The sequence below is a fragment of the Sciurus vulgaris genome, assembly GCF_902686455.1.
Source record: "Sciurus vulgaris genome assembly, chromosome: 11".
NCBI lineage: Eukaryota > Metazoa > Chordata > Mammalia > Rodentia > Sciuridae > Sciurus > Sciurus vulgaris.
The window spans coordinates 1004313-1025017 of NC_136472.1; the positions used below are offsets into that span (position 1 = coordinate 1004313).

A 20705-nucleotide genomic window follows, 5' to 3' on the forward strand; every position below is an offset into this window, starting at 1 on the left:
GGAGCTGAGGAAGGCAGCAGCAGGACAGATGAGGGGAGCAAGGGAGTGGCACGGGGCATGGGGCATGACAGAGTGGAACTTGGGGCTCCTCAGCCAGCATATGGCCTGATACTCCTGCAGCCTCCCCTGCCATCCTCTGGCCAGTCTCACCCCAGTCAGGGTCCCTTACACCACAAGCCCCTTTGTGAGAGAACTCCCTGGCTGGAGAGGGGCCTCAGGGTCAACGGGACGGCTTCTGACCCCTAGCAACCTGCAGCTGTTGCCCCTGTGTACCTCCACTGCAGAGCTATGAGATGATCCTCCATGAGGGGGCCTTCAAGGTGGTGGAAAGGGGGCAGGGTGGGGATCTGCCCTACAAGATCCGCTACATGGGCATCTTCCTGGTCATCGAGACCCGCAGCGGGTTGGTTGTGTCCTGGGACCGGAAGACCAGTGTGTTCCTTGGTCTGCATCAGCATTACAAGGTAAGTGAAGGCCAGTCAAGGACTCCTCCTCACCTGGTCTGGTAGGAGAGACCACCCACACAGCCAGGTTCCAGAGTGAACAGTTGAGTCACAACCACCAACAGGTGCCTCGGAGCCTGGGAAGGCCACTGGCTCAGTCCGCTGGCCTTTGCCATGGCAGAGGACTGTGGGGAGTAGGTGCTGCCCACCTGCCCACTCCAAGACCTGCTTCACACCTTGTGCCCCTGCAAGTTCCCAGGGTGCTGCCCAGGGGAGCTGGGTGCCCTCCCTGTTCTGCTCCTGGGCCAGGCTCTGTGCTGCCTGCCCCAGCTGCCCAGGCTCTTCTCCCTGGCTTCTGCAGGGCAGGGTCTGCGGCCTGTGCGGGAACTTCGACGGCAATGCCCTCAATGACTTCACCACACGGAGCCAGGCCGTGGTGAGCGACGCGCTGGAGTTTGGCAACAGCTGGAAGTTCTCCCCGTCCTGCCCGGACGCCCTGGTGCCCAAGGACCCCTGCACCACCAACCCTTACCGCAAGGCCTGGGCCCAGAAGCAGTGCAGCATCATCCACAGTGCCACCTTCGCCACCTGCCACTCCCAGGTGGGGCTCCAAAAGGCCCCGAGCATGGACCCGGTAGCAGGGGTGGCAGTGTTACAGCCTCCGGTAGGGCTGGGGTGCAGCAGGCCTCCGAGGACAATTTGGCCTGACTCTACAGCACATGGCACGTGGCCCTGCGTTCTGGGGTCCCAGGGCTGGATGTCCCACCAGGCAGGCTCCAGCGATCTCTGTGCCCAGCATGGAATCTTCACCACTGTTTTGGGCCCATTCTTGAGCACAGCTCTCATCAAAGCTTCCCAGTGAGGGACCCTTGGCAATCTCCAGAACTGCACAGGCCACAACACTAACAGGAGGCTAGCAGGGAGTCTCCTAGAGAAGGGGTGGTAGTTTTTGGTGGAGATTTCCAAAGACCACTTCCTGTGGCTTTAACGAAGATCGTGTGTCCACTCAGCAGCACAGCTTCCTCCTTCAGGACCCTCCATGGTGCTGAGAGGAGGGTGGCTCTTGCAGGAACAGTTGCTAGCTAACACTCCTTTGCCTCTGCTGAGGTCCAGGTCACTCCCCATGGCCCACCCTTTGGAGCATGAGGCCACATGCCCCTGGCCATTGGCTTAGAAGATCCTTAGTGGCTGACAAGGTTGACCTCAGCTTCAAAGGCTGCCTGTGGTGGGGGAAATGAGAAATTGGATCCACCTATGGGTCTACTGCCCATAGCACTGGGGGTTGGGGCTACCTTCTTGACCTGAACAATAGGTACACAGTTTGGAGCTAAGCAACACCTGCAAATGTAGTGTGAGCTGTCAACCAGCACGTCCTCAGAGCACATCCTGGGTGCCCAGCTCAGCCCGGCAAAGGGGAACTCACCTTTGGGAGTGAGACAGCCAGGTGGTCAGGGTGGGCTCTGTGCAGGAGTCTGAGCAGGGAGCCATCAGGGGCCATGGGCAGCAGTGGCCCAGGGAATGAGTCAGCCAGGAGGAAGGCAGAGGAGGGACAAGAGGCCTGTGTGTGGGAGCAGAGTAAGCCAGAGCACAAGGGCAGAGGGGCAGCCAGGGATGTGGCCCCAGGTGGGTTTGGAAACTGGGCCACATGAGCAGATTCATACTATAAGAGGATCTGAGAGGCATGGGTGAGGGTGCCCAAGTGGGCAGGTGCCCAGGTGGGCTGGAGAGGCAGTGCTGGGGCAGCTCCCATTTGGGATACTCTGAAGGCACTTAAAGCCCAGGACCCAGGATCTTGACCCACCACTGGCTGCAGGAACTTGCCCAGGGCCTGCTGGTTCCTGATCAGGGCAGATGCTGCCCTCCCCCTGTGCTCCAGGTCGACTCCACCAAGTATTACGAGGCCTGCATGCACGACGCGTGTGCCTGTGACACAGGGGGAGACTGCGAGTGCTTCTGCACCGCCGTGGCCGCCTACGCCCGGGCCTGCCACGAGGCCGGCGTGTGTGTGTCCTGGAGGACGCCCGACGTCTGCCGTGAGTGGGGCTCTGTCCATGGTGCTGAAGGGCAGGGAGGCTGCAGCCTCTGCATCTGCAGGCAGGCTCTGGGACTGACCAGCACACAGGCACCCAATGTGTGCGCGTGTGCACGTGTGTGCACATCCATCTGCACAGATCTAAATCAGTGCAGAACTAGACAGCCTTCTCCAAAACGAGGTGGTTCTCAATAAACAGGAGCTGCAAAGGCAGGGCTGGGGATGGCATCTCAGGCTGGTACACCTGGGCCCAGCCCAGGAGAGGCCCTGGGGACATTCCAAGGGAGGCAGCCGGCAGGCACCCGCTTAGCCTCCACCCTTTGTGCCCAGCGCTGTTCTGCGACTACTACAACCCCCACGGGGAGTGTGAGTGGCACTACCAGCCTTGCGGGGCCCCCTGCCTGAGAACCTGCCGGAACCCAAGTGCACACTGCCTATTCGACATGCCGGGCCTTGAAGGTGAGTGCAGTGTCCAGGACCCACTGCCAGGGCAGTCCAGCCACTTTGAGGTGTCTCTGTTGCCAGAGGTGGGGTGCTAGGCTGCCCTGTACCTGACCTGAGGGGGCTTGAGACTCAATGAGAACCCCGCCCACCCTAGGCTGCTACCCGAAGTGCCCACCCAGTCAGCCCTTCTTCGACGAGGACCAGATGAAGTGTGTGGCCCAGTGTGGCTGCTATGATGAGGATGGAAACTACTATGACATTGGCACACAGGTCCCCACAACCCAGAACTGCCAGAGCTGGTGAGGCAGGGCTGCGGGGGGGTGCAGGGAGCAGGTGGCCCCTGTAGGCACTCAACCTCCCTCCCTCCTGCAGTCGCTGCTCCCCTGGAGGCCTCCAGTGCTCTCACAGTCCCTCGGGTAAGAAAGGGCTGGTGGGAAGGGACTGCGCAGGCAAGAGCCTGGAGTGAGCCCCTGCCTGTGACCCGCAGCCTGCACATGCACCTACGAGGGCCGCACCTACGGCTACCAGGACATCATCTACAACACCACCGACGGCCTGGGCGCCTGCTTAACGGCCATCTGTGGAAAAAATGGCACTATCATCAGAAGGGCTGAGGAATGTGCTGGGATCCCATCCACGACACCCTTCACCTTCACACCCTCCACCACAAGTAAGCCCCACCTGGCTCCCCAGAAGACACTGACCCTGGGCTATTAGGTAGCCTGTGGCCAAGGTGAGGCTTGGTCATTTCCGGATAAGGGGAGACCGCAGGGCACTTGGTGTAGGAGACCCCACTGTAGAGGACCCTGGGTCCTGACCCATGACCTACTGGCTAGGAACGGCCCAGGGTCCATGATCCCATCCCCTGCATGTAACCAGGGTCTCAGAGGTCTAGGCACAATGGCGGAGAGAAATGCCCAGGGCACCCTAAAGACTCCCAGGTGGGACAGGCTTGTGGCTCAATGGTGGAGCAATGGCTAGTGTGCAGGAGCCCTAAGGCGTGGGCTGTCCTTGCGCTAGGGCCACCCATAGCCTGCCCTTAAGAGGCATGGTGAGGTACAGGCTGAGTGGGGCTCTCACACCAATGCAGGCTCAGTGCCCACGGAATCCACGCTGTGTTTTCGTGAGGTGTGCCACTGGTCCAGTTGGTACGACAGCAGCCGTCCAGAGCCTGGGGCAGGAGGTGGTGACATGGAGACATTTGGGAACCTGAGGCAGAAGGGGTACCAAGTGTGCCTGGCCCCTGCTGCCATCGAGTGCCGTGCAGAGCTGTTCCCCAGCACAACCCTGCAGGAGCTGGGCCAGAAGGTAACCTGCGACGCACGGAGGGGTCTGACCTGTGCCAACAGTGAGCAGAGCACCCAGCTCTGCCACAATTATGAACTGCGGGTTCTGTGCTGCATGCACATACCCTGCGGCCCCTCCCCGTCCCCAAGTACCAGTCCCCTCAGCTCCCACTCAACGGCAAAGGGCACCTGCCAGCCTCGATGCAAGTGGACGGAATGGTTCGATACAGACTACCCCAAATCTGAGGAGGACGGGGGGGACATGGAGACTTATGATAGGATTAAGAAGAAGGGGGGAAATATCTGTGAGCAGCCACAGGATATTCAGTGTGAAACTGAACTATACCAAGGATATACACTGGATCAAGTGGGTCAGCGAGTAAACTGTGACATACGCTATGGCCTACAATGCAGAAACAAGGACCAGGAGGGGCCGTTCCCCATGTGCTACAACTACAGGATAAGGGTGCTCTGCTGCACCAAGAGCCACTGCGCAGGACAGGAGAGCACCGGGCCCTCGGCCACCACGCAGGGTAGGACAACAGAGAGGACTCAGGGATTGTCCTCTAAGCCAAGCATGGTGACCCCGAGAATAACAGAGAAAATGACCACCACGACCACCACACACTGCGAACCGAAGTGTGAGTGGACCCAGTGGTTTGACTCCGACTTCCCCACCTCGGGCGTGGACGGCGGCGACATGGAGACCTTCGAGAACATCAGGGCCGCAGGGGGCAAGATGTGCCAGCAGCCCCAGAAGATAGAGTGCCGGGCAGAGAGCTACCCCGAGGTCAGCATCGACCAGATCGGGCAGGTGGTGACCTGCAACCCCCAGGTGGGCCTGCTCTGCAGGAACAAGGACCAGTCGGGAGAATTTAACGTGTGTTTCAACTACAACGTGCGAGTTCTCTGCTGCGACTCCAGCCACTGCCCGGGCCCGGCCACTCCTCTGCCCACCTCGGCCTGGCCTACCACGCCGGCCACCACCCAGGCCACCACGCTCTGCCAACCCAAGTGTGAGTGGACCCAGTGGTTTGACTCCGACTTCCCCACCTCGGGCGTGGACGGCGGCGACATGGAGACCTTCGAGAACATCAGGGCCGCAGGGGGCAAGATGTGCCAGCAGCCCCAGAAGATAGAGTGCCGGGCAGAGAGCTACCCCGAGGTCAGCATCGACCAGATCGGGCAGGTGGTGACCTGCAACCCCCAGGTGGGCCTGCTCTGCAGGAACAAGGACCAGTCGGGAGAATTTAACGTGTGTTTCAACTACAACGTGCGAGTTCTCTGCTGCGACTCCAGCCACTGCCCGGGCCCGGCCACTCCTCTGCCCACCTCGGCCTGGCCTACCACGCCGGCCACCACCCAGGCCACCACGCTCTGCCAACCCAAGTGTGAGTGGACCCAGTGGTTTGACTCCGACTTCCCCACCTCGGGCGTGGACGGCGGCGACATGGAGACCTTCGAGAACATCAGGGCCGCAGGGGGCAAGATGTGCCAGCAGCCCCAGAAGATAGAGTGCCGGGCAGAGAGCTACCCCGAGGTCAGCATCGACCAGATCGGGCAGGTGGTGACCTGCAACCCCCAGGTGGGCCTGCTCTGCAGGAACAAGGACCAGTCGGGAGAATTTAACGTGTGTTTCAACTACAACGTGCGAGTTCTCTGCTGCGACTCCAGCCACTGCCCGGGCCCGGCCACTCCTCTGCCCACCTCGGCCTGGCCTACCACGCCGGCCACCACCCAGGCCACCACGCTCTGCCAACCCAAGTGTGAGTGGACCCAGTGGTTTGACTCCGACTTCCCCACCTCGGGCGTGGACGGCGGCGACATGGAGACCTTCGAGAACATCAGGGCCGCAGGGGGCAAGATGTGCCAGCAGCCCCAGAAGATAGAGTGCCGGGCAGAGAGCTACCCCGAGGTCAGCATCGACCAGATCGGGCAGGTGGTGACCTGCAACCCCCAGGTGGGCCTGCTCTGCAGGAACAAGGACCAGTCGGGAGAATTTAACGTGTGTTTCAACTACAACGTGCGAGTTCTCTGCTGCGACTCCAGCCACTGCCCGGGCCCGGCCACTCCTCTGCCCACCTCGGCCTGGCCTACCACGCCGGCCACCACCCAGGCCACCACGCTCTGCCAACCCAAGTGTGAGTGGACCCAGTGGTTTGACTCCGACTTCCCCACCTCGGGCGTGGACGGCGGCGACATGGAGACCTTCGAGAACATCAGGGCCGCAGGGGGCAAGATGTGCCAGCAGCCCCAGAAGATAGAGTGCCGGGCAGAGAGCTACCCCGAGGTCAGCATCGACCAGATCGGGCAGGTGGTGACCTGCAACCCCCAGGTGGGCCTGCTCTGCAGGAACAAGGACCAGTCGGGAGAATTTAACGTGTGTTTCAACTACAACGTGCGAGTTCTCTGCTGCGACTCCAGCCACTGCCCGGGCCCGGCCACTCCTCTGCCCACCTCGGCCTGGCCTACCACGCCGGCCACCACCCAGGCCACCACGCTCTGCCAACCCAAGTGTGAGTGGACCCAGTGGTTTGACTCCGACTTCCCCACCTCGGGCGTGGACGGCGGCGACATGGAGACCTTCGAGAACATCAGGGCCGCAGGGGGCAAGATGTGCCAGCAGCCCCAGAAGATAGAGTGCCGGGCAGAGAGCTACCCCGAGGTCAGCATCGACCAGATCGGGCAGGTGGTGACCTGCAACCCCCAGGTGGGCCTGCTCTGCAGGAACAAGGACCAGTCGGGAGAATTTAACGTGTGTTTCAACTACAACGTGCGAGTTCTCTGCTGCGACTCCAGCCACTGCCCGGGCCCGGCCACTCCTCTGCCCACCTCGGCCTGGCCTACCACGCCGGCCACCACCCAGGCCACCACGCTCTGCCAACCCAAGTGTGAGTGGACCCAGTGGTTTGACTCCGACTTCCCCACCTCGGGCGTGGACGGCGGCGACATGGAGACCTTCGAGAACATCAGGGCCGCAGGGGGCAAGATGTGCCAGCAGCCCCAGAAGATAGAGTGCCGGGCAGAGAGCTACCCCGAGGTCAGCATCGACCAGATCGGGCAGGTGGTGACCTGCAACCCCCAGGTGGGCCTGCTCTGCAGGAACAAGGACCAGTCGGGAGAATTTAACGTGTGTTTCAACTACAACGTGCGAGTTCTCTGCTGCGACTCCAGCCACTGCCCGGGCCCGGCCACTCCTCTGCCCACCTCGGCCTGGCCTACCACGCCGGCCACCACCCAGGCCACCACGCTCTGCCAACCCAAGTGTGAGTGGACCCAGTGGTTTGACTCCGACTTCCCCACCTCGGGCGTGGACGGCGGCGACATGGAGACCTTCGAGAACATCAGGGCCGCAGGGGGCAAGATGTGCCAGCAGCCCCAGAAGATAGAGTGCCGGGCAGAGAGCTACCCCGAGGTCAGCATCGACCAGATCGGGCAGGTGGTGACCTGCAACCCCCAGGTGGGCCTGCTCTGCAGGAACAAGGACCAGTCGGGAGAATTTAACGTGTGTTTCAACTACAACGTGCGAGTTCTCTGCTGCGACTCCAGCCACTGCCCCGGCCCGGCCACTCCTCTGCCCACCTCGGCCTGGCCTACCACGCCGGCCACCACCCAGGCCACCACGCTCTGCCAACCCAAGTGTGAGTGGACCCAGTGGTTTGACTCCGACTTCCCCACCTCGGGCGTGGACGGCGGCGACATGGAGACCTTCGAGAACATCAGGGCCGCAGGGGGCAAGATGTGCCAGCAGCCCCAGAAGATAGAGTGCCGGGCAGAGAGCTACCCCGAGGTCAGCATCGACCAGATCGGGCAGGTGGTGACCTGCAACCCCCAGGTGGGCCTGCTCTGCAGGAACAAGGACCAGTCGGGAGAATTTAACGTGTGTTTCAACTACAACGTGCGAGTTCTCTGCTGCGACTCCAGCCACTGCCCCCGGCCCGGCCACTCCTCTGCCCACCTCGGCCTGGCCTACCACGCCGGCCACCACCCAGGCCACCACGCTCTGCCAACCCAAGTGTGAGTGGACCCAGTGGTTTGACTCCGACTTCCCCACCTCGGGCGTGGACGGCGGCGACATGGAGACCTTCGAGAACATCAGGGCCGCAGGGGGCAAGATGTGCCAGCAGCCCCAGAAGATAGAGTGCCGGGCAGAGAGCTACCCCGAGGTCAGCATCGACCAGATCGGGCAGGTGGTGACCTGCAACCCCCAGGTGGGCCTGCTCTGCAGGAACAAGGACCAGTCGGGAGAATTTAACGTGTGTTTCAACTACAACGTGCGAGTTCTCTGCTGCGACTCCAGCCACTGCCCCGGCCCGGCCACTCCTCTGCCCACCTCGGCCTGGCCTACCACGCCGGCCACCACCCAGGCCACCACGCTCTGCCAACCCAAGTGTGAGTGGACCCAGTGGTTTGACTCCGACTTCCCCACCTCGGGCGTGGACGGCGGCGACATGGAGACCTTCGAGAACATCAGGGCCGCAGGGGGCAAGATGTGCCAGCAGCCCCAGAAGATAGAGTGCCGGGCAGAGAGCTACCCCGAGGTCAGCATCGACCAGATCGGGCAGGTGGTGACCTGCAACCCCCAGGTGGGCCTGCTCTGCAGGAACAAGGACCAGTCGGGAGAATTTAACGTGTGTTTCAACTACAACGTGCGAGTTCTCTGCTGCGACTCCAGCCACTGCCCGGGCCCGGCCACTCCTCTGCCCACCTCGGCCTGGCCTACCACGCCGGCCACCACCCAGGCCACCACGCTCTGCCAACCCAAGTGTGAGTGGACCCAGTGGTTTGACTCCGACTTCCCCACCTCGGGCGTGGACGGCGGCGACATGGAGACCTTCGAGAACATCAGGGCCGCAGGGGGCAAGATGTGCCAGCAGCCCCAGAAGATAGAGTGCCGGGCAGAGAGCTACCCCGAGGTCAGCATCGACCAGATCGGGCAGGTGGTGACCTGCAACCCCCAGGTGGGCCTGCTCTGCAGGAACAAGGACCAGTCGGGAGAATTTAACGTGTGTTTCAACTACAACGTGCGAGTTCTCTGCTGCGACTCCAGCCACTGCCCGGGCCCGGCCACTCCTCTGCCCACCTCGGCCTGGCCTACCACGCCGGCCACCACCCAGGCCACCACGCTCTGCCAACCCAAGTGTGAGTGGACCCAGTGGTTTGACTCCGACTTCCCCACCTCGGGCGTGGACGGCGGCGACATGGAGACCTTCGAGAACATCAGGGCCGCAGGGGGCAAGATGTGCCAGCAGCCCCAGAAGATAGAGTGCCGGGCAGAGAGCTACCCCGAGGTCAGCATCGACCAGATCGGGCAGGTGGTGACCTGCAACCCCCAGGTGGGCCTGCTCTGCAGGAACAAGGACCAGTCGGGAGAATTTAACGTGTGTTTCAACTACAACGTGCGAGTTCTCTGCTGCGACTCCAGCCACTGCCCGGGCCCGGCCACTCCTCTGCCCACCTCGGCCTGGCCTACCACGCCGGCCACCACCCAGGCCACCACGCTCTGCCAACCCAAGTGTGAGTGGACCCAGTGGTTTGACTCCGACTTCCCCACCTCGGGCGTGGACGGCGGCGACATGGAGACCTTCGAGAACATCAGGGCCGCAGGGGGCAAGATGTGCCAGCAGCCCCAGAAGATAGAGTGCCGGGCAGAGAGCTACCCCGAGGTCAGCATCGACCAGATCGGGCAGGTGGTGACCTGCAACCCCCAGGTGGGCCTGCTCTGCAGGAACAAGGACCAGTCGGGAGAATTTAACGTGTGTTTCAACTACAACGTGCGAGTTCTCTGCTGCGACTCCAGCCACTGCCCGGGCCCGGCCACTCCTCTGCCCACCTCGGCCTGGCCTACCACGCCGGCCACCACCCAGGCCACCACGCTCTGCCAACCCAAGTGTGAGTGGACCCAGTGGTTTGACTCCGACTTCCCCACCTCGGGCGTGGACGGCGGCGACATGGAGACCTTCGAGAACATCAGGGCCGCAGGGGGCAAGATGTGCCAGCAGCCCCAGAAGATAGAGTGCCGGGCAGAGAGCTACCCCGAGGTCAGCATCGACCAGATCGGGCAGGTGGTGACCTGCAACCCCCAGGTGGGCCTGCTCTGCAGGAACAAGGACCAGTCGGGAGAATTTAACGTGTGTTTCAACTACAACGTGCGAGTTCTCTGCTGCGACTCCAGCCACTGCCCCGGGCCCGGCCACTCCTCTGCCCACCTCGGCCTGGCCTACCACGCCGGCCACCACCCAGGCCACCACGCTCTGCCAACCCAAGTGTGAGTGGACCCAGTGGTTTGACTCCGACTTCCCCACCTCGGGCGTGGACGGCGGCGACATGGAGACCTTCGAGAACATCAGGGCCGCAGGGGGCAAGATGTGCCAGCAGCCCCAGAAGATAGAGTGCCGGGCAGAGAGCTACCCCGAGGTCAGCATCGACCAGATCGGGCAGGTGGTGACCTGCAACCCCCAGGTGGGCCTGCTCTGCAGGAACAAGGACCAGTCGGGAGAATTTAACGTGTGTTTCAACTACAACGTGCGAGTTCTCTGCTGCGACTCCAGCCACTGCCCCGGCCCGGCCACTCCTCTGCCCACCTCGGCCTGGCCTACCACGCCGGCCACCACCCAGGCCACCACGCTCTGCCAACCCAAGTGTGAGTGGACCCAGTGGTTTGACTCCGACTTCCCCACCTCGGGCGTGGACGGCGGCGACATGGAGACCTTCGAGAACATCAGGGCCGCAGGGGGCAAGATGTGCCAGCAGCCCCAGAAGATAGAGTGCCGGGCAGAGAGCTACCCCGAGGTCAGCATCGACCAGATCGGGCAGGTGGTGACCTGCAACCCCCAGGTGGGCCTGCTCTGCAGGAACAAGGACCAGTCGGGAGAATTTAACGTGTGTTTCAACTACAACGTGCGAGTTCTCTGCTGCGACTCCAGCCACTGCCCGGGCCCGGCCACTCCTCTGCCCACCTCGGCCTGGCCTACCACGCCGGCCACCACCCAGGCCACCACGCTCTGCCAACCCAAGTGTGAGTGGACCCAGTGGTTTGACTCCGACTTCCCCACCTCGGGCGTGGACGGCGGCGACATGGAGACCTTCGAGAACATCAGGGCCGCAGGGGGCAAGATGTGCCAGCAGCCCCAGAAGATAGAGTGCCGGGCAGAGAGCTACCCCGAGGTCAGCATCGACCAGATCGGGCAGGTGGTGACCTGCAACCCCCAGGTGGGCCTGCTCTGCAGGAACAAGGACCAGTCGGGAGAATTTAACGTGTGTTTCAACTACAACGTGCGAGTTCTCTGCTGCGACTCCAGCCACTGCCCGGGCCCGGCCACTCCTCTGCCCACCTCGGCCTGGCCTACCACGCCGGCCACCACCCAGGCCACCACGCTCTGCCAACCCAAGTGTGAGTGGACCCAGCGGTTTGACTCCGACTTCCCCACCTCGGGCGTGGACGGCGGCGACATGGAGACCTTCGAGAACATCAGGGCCGCAGGGGGCAAGATGTGCCAGCAGCCCCAGAAGATAGAGTGCCGGGCAGAGAGCTACCCCGAGGTCAGCATCGACCAGATCGGGCAGGTGGTGACCTGCAACCCCCAGGTGGGCCTGCTCTGCAGGAACAAGGACCAGTCGGGAGAATTTAACGTGTGTTTCAACTACAACGTGCGAGTTCTCTGCTGCGACTCCAGCCACTGCCCGGCCCGGCCACTCCTCTGCCCACCTCGGCCTGGCCTACCACGCCGGCCACCACCCAGGCCACCACGCTCTGCCAACCCAAGTGTGAGTGGACCCAGTGGTTTGACTCCGACTTCCCCACCTCGGGCGTGGACGGCGGCGACATGGAGACCTTCGAGAACATCAGGGCCGCAGGGGGCAAGATGTGCCAGCAGCCCCAGAAGATAGAGTGCCGGGCAGAGAGCTACCCCGAGGTCAGCATCGACCAGATCGGGCAGGTGGTGACCTGCAACCCCCAGGTGGGCCTGCTCTGCAGGAACAAGGACCAGTCGGGAGAATTTAACGTGTGTTTCAACTACAACGTGCGAGTTCTCTGCTGCGACTCCAGCCACTGCCCCGGCCCGGCCACTCCTCTGCCCTCCTCGGCCTGGCATTCTTCTCCATCTCACATCCCTCCTGTGTGGCCTACTGGCTTATATAGTTCTCCCACTCCCCCTTCTCCATGCTTCTGTTCCGCATTTGGTCGTATTTTCTCAGCTGGTAAGTAGTGGTCCTGGTTCCTTTGGAGAAATCTGTTGTGCGTTTTATTCATGGGTTTGAGGGCACTCTTCTGTTGCCTCTATTTTTCTTCAGTCCTGTCTGCCCACGTCCCTTCCCTCCTTCATTACTGCTTCCCCAGGTGGTTTCGCTGTCTTTAGGTGCCGACCTCATCTGGGGCTTCTGGTCCTCTTATCCATTTCTGTCTCATAGGTGATGTCATCTACAACGAGACGGATGGAGCCGGATGCAACTTCTATGCCGTCTGCACTCAGGCGTGTGGCATTGAGCGTTTTCCTGGCTTTTGTCCCACATCCTCCTCTACCACGTCCTACACCCCTGTGTCCTCTCCATCAGAGCCTCTGGGATGTGATAATGCTGTGCCTCCCCGACAGGTGGGCCTCCCCCAACCCTGTGTTTTAGGAATGTCCTGGGGCCTGGCCTGCGCAGGTGCAAGTCTTGCAATAAGTCCACTGGGGTGAGCTGTGGCCATACCCAGCACCCACAGCTCCTAGGGCCTATCCTCCTAATCCTGTCCTGGTATGCCTGGTTGAGAGGAGCCACCCAACATCCAGGATGCTGTTGTGCACAGGCTGTCTTCCTTCCGGTGGCTCACTTGCCTGGGACCTCCATCTCTCTGTCCACTCGGTACTGGGCCTCTTTCAGCCGCCCCAGGTGAGCACCTTCTTGTTTCCTGTTCCAGGTGAATGAGTCCTGGACCCTGGAGAACTGCACAGTGGCCAGGTGTGAGGGCAACAATCGTGTTGTCCTGCTAGAGCCAATGCCCGTGGCCAGCGTCACCTGTGTGAACCAGCACCTGCCCATCAAAGTGTGGAGCCAGAGCCAGCCTTGCCTCTTCCACTATGAGTGCGAGTGTGAGCAGGCAGTGGGGCGCGGGGCAGCAGAGGCAGGCATGCGAACCCTGTCAGCAGTGCAGCTAGGAGGAGCTTGGCCATCCAGACCACGGACAGTGCGCACACAGTGCCAGGCCTGCTGTGAGCCTGCAGGCGCCTGTCCACAGGGAAGGGCTGAGGATGTCAGCCGGGGGCACAGGGAGGTTTTCCTGGGGGTCCTGACGAGTAGCTCTGTTACAGAGGGCACCGGGCACCATAAGGGATGTTTCAAGGCCTGGCAGAGGTCCCAGATCAGGGCAGCAGGGCCAGGCCCTCTGAGGCCTGGGAGGACCCTTCCTGCCTCCTCAGTTCTAGGGCCCCAGGCGTCCTTGTCCTGCGGCCCAACTCCAGTCTCTGCCTGTGTCTTCTCATGGCCTTCTCCTCTGTGTGTCCTCTCCTCTCTCACTTACAAGGACACGGCCACTGGATTCAGGGCCACCTAGGTAATTCAGGTTGATCCCATTTCAAGATCCTTCTCTGAATCATCTACAAACACTCCTTCTCCCATTAGGTCACAGTCACGGGTGCCAAGACACATGGCTTATGGGGACACAATTCAACCTAAGACACCCATTTTGTAGATGAGGCAACTGAGGCCTGGGGACCTGTGTGGCTGCCCCGCAGTCACAGAGGGGCTGAGGACGGTGTCTCCAGCCTGTGTGTCCCACAGGCTTGTGCAGCAGATGGGGCCATGGGAACTTCATGACTTTCGACGGGACCTGGTACTCCTTCATGGGCAGCTGTACCTACACCCTCCTGAGGGAAATCTACCCTCGCCATGGGAACCTGAGCATCCTCCTTGACAACCACCACTGCAAGGCCCACAACACCACCAGTTGCCCCCGTGCCCTCCAAGTGTACTATGAATCCACAGAGATCATCCTCACCACCACCACCAGCACCGACAGAGTTGGGGAGGAGAGCCTTGTGAGTCACTGGGCAGGTGGAGTGGGCCCTCCCCATGCGGAGGCCAGGGTTGTGCCTTCTGCTCTGCCTCAGGCAGTCCCCCAGGGTGCAGGGAGGCCTGAGGCAGAGCACCCCTGTAGGCCCAGCGTCCCTGTAGGAAAATCCAGTCTCTAGGATGGGGGCATACAGGATGGTCTCCAGTGCTTGGGAGTCAGAACCCCAAGAGCTGTCTGGACCTGCCCCTGGTTATGGGTCTCCCAAACACCCCCCAGATCCTCTTCAACCAAATGCGGGTGAGCCGGGGCTTCAGCAAGAATGGCATTAGCGTGTCAGTGTCTGCAGCCACCATGATGGGCGTCCATATTCCTGCTATTGGCATGAGCGTCACGTTCAACGGGCATGACTTCCAGATCCGGCTGCCCTATGGCTACTTTGGCCACAACACGGAAGGCCAGTGTGGTGAGTAGGCGTGGCCTGGCTACCAGCTGCCCGCTCTGGGTTTCCCAACCACCTCCCTAGGCCAGAGCCATCTCTGACCTCTGCTGATGAGTGGAAGGAGTTGGGATGGAGGATACAGCCAGAGGCTACCTGGGCTCTAGCGGGCAGTGACCTCTACCCGACTCCCCAGGTACCTGCACCAACAGCCAGAGTGATGACTGCCGCCGGCCAGATGGCACCATAGCCCCCACTTGCCAGGACATGGCCAAGACCTGGGTGGTGCCTGGAAGCAGCACAGAGGACTGCCAGGCAGGAGGCAGCCTTCCCGTCAGCACCAGCCCCCAGCCCCTGCCAGGCAGCACACCCAGTTCCACCCCTTGCCCCCCAGCGCCCCTCTGCAAACTGATGCTGAGTTCGTGAGTCCTTGGCTCTGGGGTGTGCTGGGTCTGGGGCAATGACCCCTGCTGGGCCAGGCTCTGCTGGGCACGGAGCACCTAGCCTTGATGACCTCTGTCTCTAGGGTCTTTGCTGAGTGCCACAGCCTCATCCTACCTGGCCCTTTCTTTCAAACCTGTGTGAGTGATGGCTGCCAGGATGACCCCCTCATGCTCTGCCGGAACCTGGAGGTCTATGCAGCACTGTGCCGCCACCGGGGCGTATGTGTGGACTGGCGCAATGCCACCAGCGGGCTGTGCGGTGAGTGGAGCAGACCCAGGCTTCCAGCCTCCTGGGCCTGCCTGATGCCCATCTGACACCTGTCTCTGCCCACAGACCTCCCCTGCCCACTCACCAAGGTATACAGGCCATGTGGTCCCATGCAGCCTGCTTCCTGTGACTCCAGGTGAGCCCAGGCTGGGCAGTGGGAGCAGCAGGGCAGTGGTCTCCTCTGGTTGTAAGGCCAGCCAGAAGGTTCAAAGGAGCCAGGAGCACGTTGGGGCTCTGAGCATGGGTTCTGTAGCCCCAACTCTAGGACTCCCTGGAACTCCTCCAGGGCTCCCAATCCCTTGGGCAAGGCAGGACACTAGGGAGGATGTCTACCTCTACTCTGATACTGGCCACTCTTGTCATTCCCACCCTTCCTTGGCTGCCCCTAAAGGGCTCAGAATCCTGCTTTTCTTGCCTTGCAGGACCCATAGCCCCCTGAGCTCACGACTGGCTGAGGGCTGCTTCTGTCCTGAGGACCAGCTCCTCTTCAGCTTGAGCACAGACATCTGTGTGCACGAATGCTGTAAGCATGTTCACCTGCTTCAGAACATGGGGCCTGTCTTCACTTGCACAGACAGGGCTCCGTGTCACAGGCCCCACTCTGCTAGGCCAGAGCATGAGGTGGCCACAGCAAGGTCTAGAGCCCTATAGAGGTCTGGTGGCCTCCTGAAGCCAGCTGCACAAGGCATAGAGTACCTGTGCTTGTTACTGCCCCTATCCTGGGCTGCTCAGGACTGGAGTAGCAAGAGCCCCTGGAGAGCTCCCCACCCCAAAACCTGCCTTGGCAGCACCATGCCCAAGAGTTCTCCCAGAGATCCTGTCCCATCCTGGTGGGAAGACAGAGGCCTGGAGGGGGTGGGCAGCCAGTCCTGAGAGCACACACAGTCCATCCACCCTAGCACCCTCAGTGATTCCTCCCTTTCTTCCAGCCTGCGTGGGACCGGATGGGTCTCCCAAGTTTGTAAGTGTGTCTGCCCCCACCCTGACAAGCTGAGGGAGGGAGGGAGGGGCACCCTTTCCCGAGAGGCCAGCTTGGCCACAATCTTGGGACTGGCATCCTTCCTGCCCTGTTCCTCGGGCTGCAAAAGGCCAGCCCTGCTGAGGGGGACCTGGCCTGCTTGTGTGCAGCTGGGGAAGCAGAGACCTCAGCTGGGGCCAGCTCTGTAGCCTGGGGGCACCCTGGCATGGTCTTTTGCAGCTGGGAGAGCAGTGGGTCAGCAACTGCCAGTCCTGCGTGTGTGATGAGGGCTCAGCATCTGTGCGGTGCAGACCAATGCAGTGCCAGGCCCAGGACTTGCCCCCGGAGTGCGGGCAGCCTGGTGTTGTGGCCCTGACCAGGCCCCAGGCCAACAACCCCTGCTGCTCTGAGACGCTGTGCGGTGAGCACCCAACAGCAAGAGTTGGGGTCCGGGGAGCAGAGGGGATGAGTGTCCTGGCCGGACCTTGGCTGGGCCTCTTGGTGGGGCAGCCTCAGGGCAGGGTGCTTCGGTTTTCCACCTGAAGATGAGGCTGGAGACCTCTGGCTTGACCTCAGAGATGGTCCCAGCTTGGGAAGGGCTGAGGGTGACAGGGAGGAGCACAGAAGTCCCTGAGAACTAGAAACCTGCACTGGATCCAGGAAGGGACAGAAGAGGGCTGCTGGGCAGCTCCCCTGACAGGCTCCCTCTCCACAGTCTGCAATGTGACCACCTGCCCCCAGGACCCACCTGAGTGTGGGCCAGAACAGGAGCTGACCTACACCCAGGAAAAGGGCAACTGCTGCCCCAACTTCAGCTGCCGTGAGTGGAGTGGGCGGGGCAAGGCCAGGCTGGGCCCCCTGGTCTGGGACATTGTTGCTGGGGGTGGGGACAGGGCAGGGAGGGGCCCAGGTACACTCAGCCCTCTTTCCTTTTAGGACCTAAGCTCTGCAACTATAATGGCACCGTCTATGGGGTAAGGGCTTGGCCCAGGCAGGTGTTGGCAGGGCCGGGTGGCAGGTGGGATGCCTACCTCCCTCAGTCCCTTCCTCACCTCCACAGTCCTGCCTCGAGGGTGCGTCTGCAGAGGGGCTTTGCGCCCTGCTCTCGAGAGCAGTGAAGGCTGGCTTCCATGCCTGCTCACACATTTCAGCTTCAGGGGCCCTGCGGAAGGCGGGCAGGATGCACCTCTGGGGTCCCTGCCCGTCACAGCCCCGGGCCGCCCAGGCCCGTGCTCCCCCAGGGACGCGTCCGCGTTCTGCTGGGGAAGCAGCAGTCCCTGTGCGCCCCACCTGGCCACGGGGGTCCTAGCACTGGGCTCCCCCGAGTGCCCTCGATGCACCCCCGGCCCACTGTAGGTCGGAGCCACCTTTCCAGGGGTCGTTCCCTGCCACACCTGCGCCTGCCTCTCCACGGGTGCCCAGGCCCCCACCGTGCAGTGTGAGAAGGTCGCCTGCACCACTACCTGCCCTGAGGTGAGCCTGAGACATGGAGACCCAGCCCAGTGTGCCTCCCAGTGACCACCAGGAGGGTCCTCCAGTTCAGCCTTCACTGGGGCCTCATCTTTCCCCAAAGGGAGGGTATGAAGTAGGAAAAAGTGGAAGGGAGCTGGGAGGACAAGAACTGTGGGCTACCGGGATGGGTCAGGCTGAGCAGGGACAACGAGGAAGAGGGATACAGCACTGGACAGAGAGGACGCGGACTCACTGAAGGTGGCTGCCTCGGAGACAATGCGGGCCCCTGGGGCTTGGTGGGAGGGCAGGCCTACCTGAAGGAGAGACCTGACCACCCCTGTCCTTCAGGGCTTTGAGTATTCGAGGGCAGTCAAGCAGTGCGTACCAATCACCTGCTTCACGCCAGAGGGCCAGTCAGTCCAGGTAATATGCGAGGGCTTCAGGAATGGGCCCCTCCCCAGGAGACCCTCACCTCAGTGGGGCTTAGCCCCAGGCACTAACGCCCACAGTGCCTTCCCTCCCTGCATTTCAGCCCAATGAAAGCTGGATCAGCAGCCAGGTGGACAACTGCACCGAGTACCGCTGTGAGGTCAAGAGTGGGGTCCCCATGCTGACCCCACAGCCCAAGCCTTGCCCTGATGTGTCCAACTGTAGAGTGCGTATCTGGGAAGCCCCACCCCAAGAGACCCTACCCACCCTGAAGCCCCACCCACAGGGAAGCCCCACCCCCCCAAAAAAACCCACCCCTGCCATGCCCAGGAGGTCTGGGCCTGGAGTCCACCCCACTCCAGGAATACCCCTTGTCCTTGGCCCCTAGGGGATCCTCAGGAAAGCTGGCTGCTGCTACGCCTGTGAGGAAAGGGGTGAGTCGAGGCTGCCTTCGCCCCCTCCAGCTCCGCCCTGGTTCCTGCTAGAAGCCGCCAGGCCTCTCACGTGAGGTGGCGGTGGGACCTGGACCCCAGCTCCATCCCTGGGAATGGAAGGGGTGATCAGGCATGGAGGGGAGGTTCCCCCAGCCAGGACCTTGCAGAAGGATCTGGACTGTACCTTTCAGACCTGTGCCAAGTCCGTGGCAACCTGACCATCTTGCGGTACCGAGGCTGTGAGACGGGGACCGTGGTCAATGTCACCTTCTGCGAGGGTTCCTGTCCTGGAGTGTCCAAGTGAGTGGCAACTTGGTCTCCCAAGAGTATGGCAGAGCTAATGGGCCATCCACAGTCACCAGGGCCCCACCAGGCCTGTCTGCTGGCCTGCTGCAGGTCAGGACGCCACACCTGCTACGGGAAGGAGGGAACGGGCTTCCAGCAGGGCCATGCTCTCCATATCCATGTGCACAAAGGCTGAGGCTGAACAGGCCAGGGGCCAACTCCAGGGCCTGGGGAAGGTCCAAAGATGTCTGCCCAGAGTTAGTGAGATGGAGGAGCTAGTTTAGGGTCAGGGAGCCACAGGGGCTACAGAAGGCAAAACAGGGTTCAAAATGGCCCTGAACACCCAGAGAGCCCAGCAAGGCGAAGCTGTGTGCTTGGGGAGCTGACCAGACGGGGCAGCCATCGAAAACCCAGAAGCCCATGAACACTGCAGTTGCTGAGAGGAACCTCAGGAATGGGGGCGTCCTGAGGGCAGTGCCATGTCCACAGGTACCTGATGGAGGCCCAGGCCATGCAGCACCAGTGCACCTGCTGCCAGGAGAGGAAGACGCACCAGGAGGCCGTGACCATGCGGTGTCCCGACGGCACCGACATTCAGCACACCTACACCCAGGTGGATGAGTGCAGCTGCTCCCCAGCCTGCCTCTCGGTCCAGGTTCCCATGGACACTCACACCTAGGGGCCACTGGTGGAGGACATCCTGGCCCCATCCCTCTGCCCCTGTACCTGGAGCCAGAACACGCACTGCTGACCGTGAAAACCTCGGTGGGCCTGTGGCTCCCACTGCCTCTGCCTACTTCTCCCACCCTGCCAGGAAACCAGTGCCCTGGAGCAGAGTGGCCAGTGAAGATCCACTTGAGAGGGCACAGGCAGGTGTCCTGCTCTCAGAGACCCTCCAGCCTGTCTGGGCCACTGGCTATCAGGCCCCACCCTGGAACTGGAGGACTGCCCTTACACCTTCCTGGTGGCCTCAAGATGCCCTGAAGCAAAATGGAGCACCTGCTGCTGCTATCCCTCACCACAGCCTGTGGCCCAACCCACAGGACTCTGAGAAGTAGGATTTTCTGCCAGCTGCCCAGGGGGTTGCTGGTCCATATCTGGACCCTGGAGGTGACCTGGGGGCTTCTAAAAATGGCTGAAGGGTGGGCTGGAGGGGAGCCCCAAGCCCTGCAATAAACCCTGGCATTGTGTGTCTCCTTCTGAGTCTTCATCTGCCAGCTCTATCCCTGGGCCTGTTCCAGCTACTGGACCAGGAGGGACACACAGCCAGAGAGCCTCTGGAAGGGACAGGAAACAGGGCAAGGGGAATCTGTGGGTTGTGTGCAGGCCTCTGAGCACCACTGGATGCCAGTCTTGGGCTGTGATACTGGCCAAGGCTGTAGACACCAGCCCAGCCATTACTAGGACACAGGGGCAGCTAAGGAGACTGGCTCACATAAAAAGATGGAGGAGCCTGTGGGCGGCAAGGAGGTGACCCTGAGGCCAGTCAGCAAAAAGCGAGGCTGCCTCCCAGTACCAGAGCGTGGCGGAAGGGTGCTCGGCCTGCTTAGACCCCAGGGGCTTTGACTGGTGCTGGCACTCCATGTCCACCTCCGCCTTCAGCTCAAAGGCTGGGGCTGTGGAGGTGGGTGACAACAGGAAACAGTGTGGGACACAGGATGCCCTGGCTTTGGGCTTGGCTGCACAGGAAGGTCAAGAAATGAAAGCAAGAAATTAAGCGGGCAAGGGCCTGTTGCAGATGATGCCCCAAGTGTGGAGGCCAGGGCCATGTTGGCTACCATACTGACAAAGGAAGCCTTTG

At 61.8% G+C, this 20705-nt stretch overlaps 1 protein-coding gene across 1 annotated transcript in view; it reads left to right on the forward strand.

Moving 5' to 3' along the window:
* LOC306638615 (mucin-5B-like) overlaps positions 1-20445 on the forward strand; it is a 33801-nt gene extending 13356 nt beyond the window's left edge. Inside the window, 30 exon segments of the mRNA XM_079101810.1 lie at positions 285-464; positions 805-1044; positions 2320-2476; positions 2806-2934; positions 3074-3218; positions 3292-3335; positions 3407-3589; positions 4010-8103; positions 8198-10354; positions 10449-11855; positions 11948-12407; positions 12618-12799; positions 13108-13279; positions 13968-14374; positions 14378-14379; positions 14382-14662; positions 14832-15057; positions 15162-15337; positions 15413-15477; positions 15479-15869; positions 16276-16307; positions 16545-16841; positions 16917-17124; positions 17241-17278; positions 17661-17777; positions 18105-18179; positions 18289-18411; positions 18574-18619; positions 18811-18919; positions 19394-20445. Coding sequence (XP_078957936.1) covers positions 285-464; positions 805-1044; positions 2320-2476; positions 2806-2934; positions 3074-3218; positions 3292-3335; positions 3407-3589; positions 4010-8103; positions 8198-10354; positions 10449-11855; positions 11948-12407; positions 12618-12799; positions 13108-13279; positions 13968-14374; positions 14378-14379; positions 14382-14662; positions 14832-15057; positions 15162-15337; positions 15413-15477; positions 15479-15869; positions 16276-16307; positions 16545-16841; positions 16917-17124; positions 17241-17278; positions 17661-17777; positions 18105-18179; positions 18289-18411; positions 18574-18619; positions 18811-18919; positions 19394-19583 — 12333 coding nt within the window. The 3' untranslated portion in view covers positions 19584-20445.
* Positions 20446-20705: the final 260 nt, after the last annotated feature.